General features: G+C 63.3%; 1 protein-coding gene across 2 annotated transcripts; it reads right to left on the bottom strand.

The window, feature by feature from the left end:
* Nucleotides 1–1,951: 1,951 nt before the first annotated feature.
* On the bottom strand, nt 1,952–9,768 carry ATP1B2 (ATPase Na+/K+ transporting subunit beta 2). 2 transcript variants are annotated; one of them, XM_075741585.1, is made up of 6 exons: nt 9,545–9,768; nt 6,875–7,003; nt 5,109–5,213; nt 3,674–3,879; nt 2,554–2,610; nt 1,952–2,047 (listed from the first exon to the last, which is right to left on the bottom strand). In XM_075741585.1, the coding sequence occupies exons 1-6, from the start codon at nt 9,654–9,656 to the stop codon at nt 1,952–1,954; spliced, it is 705 nt and encodes a 234-aa protein (XP_075597700.1). In that variant the 5' UTR covers nt 9,657–9,768. The 2 variants fall into 2 exon arrangements, with proteins under 2 accessions (XP_075597700.1, XP_075597701.1); XM_075741586.1 differs by having other exon boundaries at nt 3,683–3,879.
* Between the last annotated feature and the right edge of the window lie 1,292 nt (nt 9,769–11,060).

Genomic DNA, 11,060 nt, shown 5'->3' with positions numbered 1-11,060 from the left:
GACGTGGGGGACATTGGGGACAATGGGGACAATGGGGACAATGGGGACATGGGACAATGGGGGGACAATGGGGACAATGGGGACAATGGGGACAATGGGGGACAATGGGGACATGGGACAGGGACAATGGGGGACAATGGAGAGAATGGAGACATGGGACGGGGACAATGGGGACATGGGACAATGGGGGACAATGGGGGACAATGGGGGACAATGGGGACGTTTGGGGACAATGGGGACAATGGAGAGAATGGAGACATGGGACAGGGACAATGGGGACATGGGACAATGGGGATGTTTGGGGACAATGGGGACATGGGACAATGGGGGGACAATGGGGACATGGGATGGGGACAATGGGGGACAATGGGGGACAATGGAAAGAATGGAGACATGGGACAGGGACAATGGGGACATGGGACAATGGGGGGACAATGGGGACAATGGGGGACAATGGGGACATGGGATGGGACAATGGGGGACAATGGGGGACAATGGGGGACAATGGGGGACAATGGAAAGAATGGAGACATGGGACAGGGACAATGGGGACATGGGACAATGGGGGGACAATGGGGACAATGGGGGACAATGGGGACATGGGATGGGACAATGGGGGACAATGGGGGACAATGGGGGACAATGGGGGACAATGGGGGACAATGGAAAGAATGGAGACATGGGACAGGGACAATGGGGACATGGGACAATGGGGGGACAATGGGGACAATGGGGACAATGGGGGACAATGGGGACATGGGATGGGACAATGGGGACATGGGATGGGGACAATGGGGGACAATGGGGGACAATGGGGGACAATGGGGGACAATGGAGACATGGGATGGGGACATGGGACACTGGGGGACACTGGGGACATTTGGGGACACTGGGGGACATGGCGTGGGGATGTTGGGGACAGCAGTGCTAGAGCATGGGGACATGGGTGACACGGTGGTGACATGGTGGTGACATCAGTGACACGGCGGTGACACGGCGGGGAGGTGGCAGGGGGACATCAGGGGACGTGGCCAAAGCCAGGAAGGGGACACGGAGTGGGACAAGGGGGGGGGACACAGCAGGATTGGGGGGGGGGGGGGGAATTCAGCAGGTTTTGGGGCACCCAGTGAGATTTTTGGGGTGAATCTAGGTTGGTTTGGGCCATCTAGCAAGATTTGGGGTGAAACCAGCAGGTTTGGGGGCACGTAGCAGGATTTGGGGTGGTTTGGGGCACCCGGGGGGGGATTTTTGGGGTGAAACTGGAAGGTTTTGGGGTGAAACTAGCAGATTTTTTTGGGGGGGTACTCGGCAGGATTTTGGGGTGAATCCAGCACATTTTGGTACAGCCAGTGGCATTTGGGGGGGGTGAAACCAGCAGGTTTTTGGGTACCCAGAAGGATTCTGGGGTGAATCCAGCAGATTTTTGGGGTGAAACCAGCAGATTTTGGGGCACCCAGAGGGATTTTGGGGTGAAAGCAGCAGGCTTTGGGACAGACAGCAGGATTTTGGGTTGAAACTAGCTGATTTTGGGGTGAATCCAGCAGATTTTGGGGTGAAACTAGCCGATTTTGGGGTGAAACCAGCAGAGTTTAGGGTACCCAGCAGGATTTTGGGGTGAATCCAGCAGATTTTGGGGTGAAACTAGCCGATTTTGGGGTGAAACCAGCAGAGTTTAGGGTACCCAGCAGGATTTTGGGGTGAATCCAGCAGATTTTGGGGTGAAACTAGCCTATTTTGGGGTGAAACCAGCAGATTTTAGGGTACCCAGCAGGATTTTGGGGTGAATCTAGCAGATTTTGGGGTGAAACTAGCCTATTTTGGGGTACCCAGCAGGATTTTGGGGTGAATCTAGCAGATTTGGGGGCATTCAGCAGGGGTTTGGGGTGAATCTAGCAGATTTTGGGGCGAAACCATCAGATTTTCGGGGTGAAACTAGCCTATTTTGGGACACCTAGCAGGATTTTGGGGTGAATCCAGCAGGTTTTGGGGTGCTACAGGGTGGGTGTGTCCCCCCCCCCCTTACCGGGTCGCCCTTCGCCCGGGGCCGCTGGGGAGAGACGAGAGAGAGTGAGGGGGGGGCGGGGGGGACACCGGGGACAGAGACAAGGGGGGGGGGGGGGACACAGATGGGGTGACATGGGGGGGACACGGGGGGGACGTGGGGGGGACACAAGGGGGGACACAAGGGGGGACATTGGGGGGGACACAAGGACACAGATGGGGTGACATGGGGGGACACGGGGGGGGCACAAGGGGGGACACAAGGGGGGATGGGGGGGACACAGAGGTGACATTGAAGGGGACACAAGGACACAGATGGGGGGGACACCGGGGGTGACATGGGGGGGGACACACACGGGGACAGGGGGACACAGGTGACACCGGGGGGGGCAAAGGGGGGGACATGGGGGTGACACGAGGGGTCACATGGGGGGGGGTGTCACGGGGGGGGTCACATGGGGGGGGTGTCACACGGGGGGGGGGTGTCACACGGGGGGGGGTGTCACACGGGGGGGGGGTGTCACACGGGGGGGGGGTGTCACCCGGCGTCACCTTTGCGGCACAGACCACGTTGATGCTCTTGTTCCTCCCCGGGAAGAAGTTGATGACCTGGGGGGGGTTAACGAGGGCACCCAGTGCTCCCAGTACGGCCCAGTGCTCCCAGTACGGCCCAGTGCAAAGCAAGGCACTGCAGCAAGCAATGCCCCGGTGCCTCCCAGTCTATCCCAGTACCTCCCAGTACAATGCAGTGCGCCAGGCACCATCCCAGTACTCCCAGTGCCTCCCAGTGCCATCCAATGCATGGCCATGGCCCTGTCCCAGTGCTCCCCATCCCCATCCCAGTGCCTCCCAGTCCCATCCCAGTGCTCCCTGAAGCATTGCAATAGCCCTGTCCCAGTGCTCCCAGTGCCCCCCAGCCCCATCCCAGTGCCTCCCATCCCCATCCCAGTGCCCCCCAGCCCCATCCCAGTGCCCCCCAGTGCCTCCCAGCCCCATCCCAGTGCCCCCCAGTGCCCCCCATCCCCATCCCAGCACCTCCCAGCCCCCTCCCAGCCCCATCCCAGTCCCATCCCAGTGCCCCAGCCCCATCCCAGTCCCTCCCAGTGCCCCCCAGTGCCCCCCAGCCCCATCCCAGCGCCTCCCAGTGCCCCCCAACCCCATCACAGTGCCCCCCAGCCCCATCCCAGCGCCCCCCCAGCCCCATCCCAGTGCCCCCCAGCCCCATCCCAGCGCCCCCCCAGCCCCATCCCAGCGCCTCCCAGTACCCCCCAGCCCCATCCCAGCGCCTCCCAGTGCCCCCCAGCCCCATCCCAGCGCCCCCCAGCCCCATCCCAGCGCCTCCCAGTACCCCCCAGCCCCATCCCAGCGCCTCCCAGTACCCCCCAGCCCCATCCCAGCGCCTCCCAGTACCCCCCAGACCCATCCCAGCGCCTCCCAGTACCCCCCAGCCCCATCCCAGCACCTCCCAGTACCCCCCATCCCCATCCCAGCGCCTCCCAGTACCCCCCAGCCCCATCCCAGTGCCCCCCAGTGCCCCCCAGCCCCATCTCAGCGCCTCCCAGTACCCCCCAGCCCCATCCCAGCGCCTCCCAGTGCCCCCCAGCCCCATCCCAGCGCCTCCCAGTACCCCCCATCCCCATCCCAGCGCCCTCCCAGTAACCCCCCAGCTCACCCTGTTGACCTTGAGCAGGACGCAGGGCCGGCCGGTGCCGTAGCCGTAGTGGTCAGCGGGCGCCAGCCCGGCGCAGGGTCCCAGCAGGGAGCGGTTGAAGCGACAGGCGCGTTTGGGGTAGTTGGCGACGGCGTCGTCCGGCTGCTCGTTGTAGCGCCCGGGGGCGCAGGCGGCGTTGCGGGCGGCCTGCACGCTGTCGTTGTACGCTGCGCCCAGCACCCGCTCGCACCGGCACCCGCACCGGATGGAGCTCGGCACGCCCGGGGTGGGGTGGGGGGGGGGACACGACGGGACGAGGGGCCTCCCAGTGCCTCCCAGTATGGACTACAACCCTCCCAGTTCGTCCCAGTAGGGACTAGGGGCCTCCCAGTGCCTCCCAGTAGGGACTAGGGGCCTCCCAGTGCCTCCCAGTACAGACTACAGCCCTCCCAGTTCGTCCCAGTAGGGACTAGGGGCCTCCCAGTGCCTCCCAGTAGGGACTAGGGGCCTCCCAGTGCCTCCCAGTACAGACTACAGCCCTCCCAGTTCGTCCCAGTAGGGACTAGGGGCCTCCCAGTGCCTCCCAGTAGGGACTAGGGGCCTCCCAGTAGGGACTAGGGGCCTCCCAGTAGGGACTAGGGGCCTCCCAGTAGGGACTAGGGGCCTCCCAGTGCCTCCCAGTAGGGACTACAGCCCTCCCAGTGCTTCCCAGTAGGGACTAGGGGCCTCCCAGTGCCTCCCAGTAGGGACTACAGCCCTCCCAGTTCTTCCCAGTAGGGACTAGGGGCCTCCCAGTGCCTCCCAGTAGGGACTAGGGGCCTCCAAGTAGGGACTAGGGGCCTCCCAGTGCCTCCCAGTAGGGACTAGGGGCCTCCCAGTAGGGACTAGGGGCCTCCCAGTAGGGACTAGGGGCCTCCCAGTAGGGACTAGGGGCCTCCCAGTAGGGACTACAGCCCTCCCAGTGCTTCCCAGTAGGGACTAGGGGCCTCCCAGTAGGGACTAGGGGCCTCCCAGTGCCTCCCAGTATGGACTACAACCCTCCCAGTAGGGACTAGGGGCCTCCCAGTAGGGACTAGGGGCCTCCCAGGGCCTCCCAGTATGGACTAGGTCCTCCCAGTATGGACTAGGTCCTCCCAGTAGGGACTAGGGTCCTCCCAGTAGGGACTAGGGTCCTCCCAGTGCCTCCCAGTAGGGACTAGAGCCCTCCCAGTATGGATTAGGGTTCTCCCGGTGCCTCCCAGTATGGACTAGGTCCTCCCAGTATGGGCTAGAACCCTCCCAGTATGGACCAGGGTCCTCCCAGTGCACCCCAGTATGGACTAGAGCCCTCCCAGTACAACCCAGTCCATTCCAGCACCCTCTCAGCCTGTCCCAGCACCCCCCAGTCCCCTCCCAGTGCCTCCCAGTTTGCCCCAGTGCCCTCCCAACCCCTCCCAGTGCCTCCCAGTACACTCACGCTCGAGGAACTGGTGCAGGGCGTGGACGTAGTGACGCCAGGTCTGGCTCTGGGTGACGTTGAAGGTGACGTCGAGCCCTTCCGCGCGCGGGCGGATCATCATCCCTGCGCACGAGGACACGCCTCGCATGAGGGGCTTCGCACGAGGGGCTTCGCACGAGGAACGCCGCGCTTGCAAGCCCCGCCGCGCGTCGCACGCTGCTCGTGCGCCACTCGCACGAGCGGCGCCCTGGCTCGCACGCGCCTCGCGTGAGGAGCGCGCGAGGACGGACAGGGCGCGCAAGAAGCGCGTGTCGCACGGCTTCCCCCCCCCCCCCCTTTGCACGAGGATTGTACCGGACTTGCACACCTCACGTGTAACAGCCGTGCAATGCACTATAGGGGCCCCTGGTGTGAGCCCTCGTGCAAAGGGGGGACCTTTCCCTGTGCAATGCCCCCCCCCCCGTACAAGGTCCCTTGTGCAAACCCTCGTGCAAGGGTCACGCTGGGGGTGGCGAGGCTGCCTGTTGCACAACCAACCCCTCCGCCACCACCGCCGTGCAAGGGTCCTCTCGTGCAAACCCTTGTGCGAGGGCCGGTACACACCGGGGAGGGGGAGGTGAGGCTGAGTATTGCACCCCACCCCCTCAACACCAGGCCCCACCCGAGGTCCCTCGTGCAAGGGATCCCTCGTGAAAGCCCTCGTGCAAACCCTCGTGCGAGGGACCCCTCGTGCAAGGACCAGCACACTCCAGGGCTGACAAGGCTGCCCACTCCCCCGCACACCACGTCCTCACCTGAGTTCCCCTCGTGCAAGGGGACCTCTCGTGCAAACCCTCGTGCGAGACACCCCTCGTGCACCCCAGGACTGCCGAGGCCGCCCATCGCCCCCCACCTTCCTCCCTCCCACCCAATTCCCCCCCCCTTTTAGTTCCCCTCGTGCAAGGTGACCCCTCGTGCACCCCCTTGTGCAAGAGACCCCTTGTGTGAGAGACCCCTTGTGCGAGAGACCCCTCGTGCACCCCAGGATTGCTGCCGCCGCCCATCACCCCCCACCTTCCTCCCTCCCACCCAATTCCCCCCTCCCCTCGAGTTCCCCTTGTGCGAGGTGACCCCTCGTGCAAACCCTTGTGCAAACCCTCGTGCGAGAGAACCCCTCGTGTGAGACAACCCCTCGTGCACCCCAGGACTGCCAAGGCCGCCCACCGCCCCCCACCTTCTTCCCTCCCACCCAATTCCCCCCCCCTTTTTGAGTTCCCCTTGTGCGAGGTGACCCCTCGTGCACCCCCTCGTGCGAGAGAACCCCTCGTGCGAGACAACCCCTCGTGCACCCCAGGACTGCCGAGGCCGCCCATCGCCCCCCACCTTCCTCCCTCCCACCCAATTCCCCCCCCCTTTTAGTTCCCCTCGTGCGAGGTGACCCCTCGTGCACCCCCTCGTGCAAGAGACCCCTTGTGCGAGAGACCCCTTGTGCAAGAGAACCCCTCGTGCACCCCAGGATTGCCGCCGCCGCCGCCCATCGCCCCCCACCTTCCTCCCTCCCACCCAATTCCCCCCCCCCTTTGAGTTCCCCTCGTGCGATGTGACCCCCCCTCCTCGTGCACTCCCTCGTGCAAACCCTCGTGCAAGAGACCCCTCGTGCACCCCAGGACTGCCGCCACCGCCCATCGCCCCCCACCTTCCTCCCTCCCACCCAATCCCCCCCCCCCCTTTGAGTTCCCCTCGTGCGAGGTGACCCCCTCGCTGCACCCCCTCGTGCAAACCCTCGTGCAAACCCTGGTGCGCACCGGGGGTGGCGAGACGATCCTGGTACTTGGGGACGTGGGGGTCGACGCTCTGGAGCAGCACCCACATGGTGAGCGCAAAGAGCCCGGCCAGGAACCCGTAAAACACCAGGTAGAAAAGCAGGATCAGCCCTGGGGGGGGGGGGAAGGGGGGGGTCAGCACCCCAAAAACCCCCCGAGGGGAGGGGGGGACCCCAAAAAAAACCACCCCCAACCCCCCCCCAAAAAAAACCACCCAAAAATGTCCATTTGCCCCCCCCCAAAAAAAAAAAATTCGAAAGTTCTTTAGAAGAAGAGAGGCAGGATGGGGGGGGGGGACACGACGACACCCCCAAAATATCATTTCCACCCCCCCAAAACTATCATTATCCCCCCCAAAAAATAATTATCGCCCCCCAAAATATAGCTATCCCCCCCAAAATATAATTATCCCCCCCAAAAATATAATTACCCCACCCCAAAATATCATTATCCCCCCCAAAAATATAATTACCCCCCAAAAATATAATTATCCCCCCCAAAATATCATTATCCCACCCCAAAAAATATAATTATCCCCCAAAAATATCATTATCCCCCCAAAAAATACAATTATCCCCCCAAAAAATACAATTATCCCACCCCAAGATATCATTATCCCACCCCAAAAAATATCATTATCCCCCCAAAAATATCATTATCCCCCCAAAAATATCATTATCCCCCAAAAAATATCATCCCCCCAAAAAAATACAATTATCTCACCCCAAAATATCATTATCCCACCCCAAAAAATACAATTATCCCCCCCCAAAATATCATTATCCCCCCCAAAAAAACCCCATAATTACCCCCATATCCCCCCCGATGACATCAGAGCCCCCCCAAACCGCCCTGACCCCCCCAAACTGCCCCGACCCCCCCCAAAATTGCTCTCAGAGCCCCCCCCCCCAAAAAATAACCAGGAAATTGCCCCAAAAATACCTTAAATTACCCCAAAATTCCCCCCTCCCCCCGGAGGCCCAAAGACCCCCCAAAAGTGTCCCAATGACATCAAACGCCCCCCAAAAACCCACCCCGATGACATCATAGAGCACCCCAAAAACTGTCCGGGGAGCCCCAAAGACACCCCCCCCCCCCCCGCCCCCCAAAATATCATCAATTAGCCCCAAAACCGGGCCCGATGACATCACGGAGCCCCCCCAAAACTGCCCTGACCCCCCCCCCCAGAACCAGCCCTGAGCCCCCCCAAATCCTGCACCGAACCCCAAATCCCTCTAATTCCCCCCAATATCAAACACCCCCCCACCCCCCCCAACCATCCGGACCCCCCCAAATCCCCCCAAGGGCCCTTTTGCACCCCAAAAATGCCCCCAGGCCCCCCCAAATCCCCTCCAGGCCCCCCCAAATCCCTGCCGAGCCCCCCCAAACCCCTCCAGGCCCCCCCAAATCCCCTCCAGACCCCCCCAAATTCCCCGCCGAGCCCCCCCAAACCCCTCCAGGCCCCCCCAAATCCCTCCAGACCCCCCCAAATCCCCTCCAGGCCCCCCCAAATCCCCCACCGACCCCCCAAATCCCCTCCAGACCCCCCCAAATCCCCTCCAGACCCCCCCAAACCCCTCCAGGCCCCCCCAAATCGCTTCCAGACCCCCCCAAATCCCCCTCCAGACCCCCCCAAATCCCCCGCCGAGCCCCCAGATCCCCCCAAATCCCCGCCGAGCCCCCCCAAATTCCCTCCAGACCCCCCCAAATCCCCCCTGGACCCCCCCAAATCCCCTCCAGGCCCCCCCAAATCCCCTCCAGACCCCTCCAAACCCCTCCGGACCCCCCCAAACCCCTCCGGACCCCCCCAAATTCCCCACCGAGCCCCCCCAAATTCCCCCCAGACCCCCCCAAATCCCCCCCCCAGCCATCTGTCCCTGCAGAACAGGGGGGGGTCCCCATCTGTCCATCCATTTTTGGGGGGGGGGTCCCCCCCGTCGCTCCCATCCCCCAACCCGACCGTGACCTACTTTCGCAGCCACCACGCGCCAGATGGGGGGGGGGGGCACAACCCACCCCCTGGCCCCCCCCAAACTGCCCCCCCCAAACTGCTCCCCCCTCCCCCTTACAGCCTCATTTTGGGGGGGCTACAGCCCCCCCCCCCCCAAAATCCCCAATTGCACCCCGGTAAAAGGGGGGGGGGGGTGTTCCATATGGGGGCACCCCCCCAAAAAAGTCACCTTAAAAGTGGGGGGGGGCCCAATTGAAAGGGGGGGCCCCCCCCATGTGGCACCCATGGGTGGTGGGTGTCGAAGCAAATACCCTTTTGGGGGGGGGGGTTCTATGCACCCCCTCATTTGCACCCATATTGGGGGGTCCCTATGCAGCCCCCCCCACACACCCAAAGGGGGGGTCCCTATGGAAAAGGGGGGGTCCCTATGGAAAAGGGGGGGCCCCTATGGAAAAGGGGGGGGGCCCTATGGAAAGGGGGGGTCCCTATGGAAAAGGGGGGGCCCCTATGGAAAAGGGGGGGTCCCTATGGAAAAGGGGGGGGGCCCTATGGAAAAGTGGGGGGGGTCCCCCCAGTGCATCCCCCCCCTGCAACACCCCACGGCACCCCCAATCCCAGGGGTCCCTATGCAACCTCCTCATTGCACCCCTAAAATTCGGGGGGGGGGGCACCCAGTACGCCCCCCCCCCCCCAAGACTTACCCCAACTGGTACCAGTTCTGCCCAGGAACTGGCGGCTCCGGGGGTCCCACACGAATTCCCGCCATTCAGCCAACATCTGCCCGCAGCTTCGCTTCTCCTTGTCCCGAGCCATGTTGGGGGGCTCCGCTGTGTCCCCCCCCCCCCGGGGCCCCCCCCCCCCGGTGTCACCCCCGGTGTCACCCCCGGTGTCGCTCCGCTCCGCCCGTACCGGGACTCGAACCCGCGACTCCCCGCTGCCGCCGCCGCCGCTGGCTTATATAGCCTCGGAGCTCCGCCCACACACAAACCACGCCCCTTAAAGCCGCCTCGCCCCTCCCCTTATGCTAATAGCGCGTTCTTAAGCCGCCGCGCCACGCCCCCTTATGCTAATAAGAAGAACTAAAGCTCCCGCGCCACGCCCCCTTATGCAAATAAGAACTAACGCTCCCGCGCCACGCCCCCTTATGCAAATAAGAACTAAAGCTCCCGCGCCACGCCCCCGTGCGAAGAGAACGCTGTAAAGGCGCCTCGCCCCGCCCCTATGGTAATGAGGGGGCGGAGCATCCCGCGGCGGTTCCCACCGTCCCCCATTGAGAAGATTTGGGGGCTGGGGAAGGGGGGGGGGTGTCTTAAAGGGCCCGCGCAGAGGGGGAGCTGGGAGGACGCTGGGAGATACTGGGAGTGTGTGTGGGGGGGGTAACTGGGAGCGCTGGGGGTGGTAGGTGGAGCCTTGGGGGATAACTGGGAACTCGGTGGGGGGGGGTAACTGGGAGCACTGGGGTGTTACTGGGAGCCCTGGGGGGGTTACTGGGGGCATTGGGGAGTTACTGGGGCACTGTGGAGGGTTACTGGGAGATAACTGGGAGCCCCAGAGGGTTACTGGGAGCCCTGGGGGGGGTTACTGGGAGCCCTGAGGGGGTTACTGGGGGCATTGGGGAGTTACTGGGGCACTGTGGAGGGTTACTGGGAGATAACTGGGAGCCCTAGAGGGTTACTGGGAGCCCTGGGGGGGTTACTGGGGGCATTGGGGGGTTACTGGGAGATAACTGGGAGCCCCAGAGGGTTACTGGGAGCCCTGGGGGGGTTACTGGGGGCATTGGGGGGTTACTGGGAGATAACTGGGAGCCCTAGAGGGTTACTGGGAGCCCTGGGGGGGTTACTGGGGGCATTGGGGGGTTACTGGGAGATAACTGGGAGCCCTAGAGGGTTACTGGGAGCCCTGGGGGGGTTACTGGGGGCATTGGGGGGTTACTGGGAGATAACTGGGAGCCCTAGAGGGTTACTGGGAGCCCTGGGGGGGTTACTGGGGGCATTGGGGGGTTACTGGGAGATAACTGGGAGCCCTAGAGGGTTACTGGGAGCCCGGGGAAGGGTTACTGGGAGCACCGAAGGATTACCGGGGGGGTAACTGGGAGGCTACTGGGAGCACTGGGGACGGGAACTGGGACCACCCGCTCTCATCGGGGCGGGGCCTGGGAGGGAAGGTCACGCGGGGTCAAGGATGTGGGGGACACCCCCCCCTCCTCCGGGCCCGCTC

Source organism: Balearica regulorum, unplaced genomic scaffold (genome assembly GCF_011004875.1).
Source record: "Balearica regulorum gibbericeps isolate bBalReg1 unplaced genomic scaffold, bBalReg1.pri scaffold_86_arrow_ctg1, whole genome shotgun sequence".
Classification (NCBI taxonomy): Eukaryota; Metazoa; Chordata; class Aves; order Gruiformes; family Gruidae; genus Balearica; species Balearica regulorum.
Note: the sequence above shows the minus strand (reverse complement) of the source record. Positions and strands in the feature narration are given on the sequence as shown.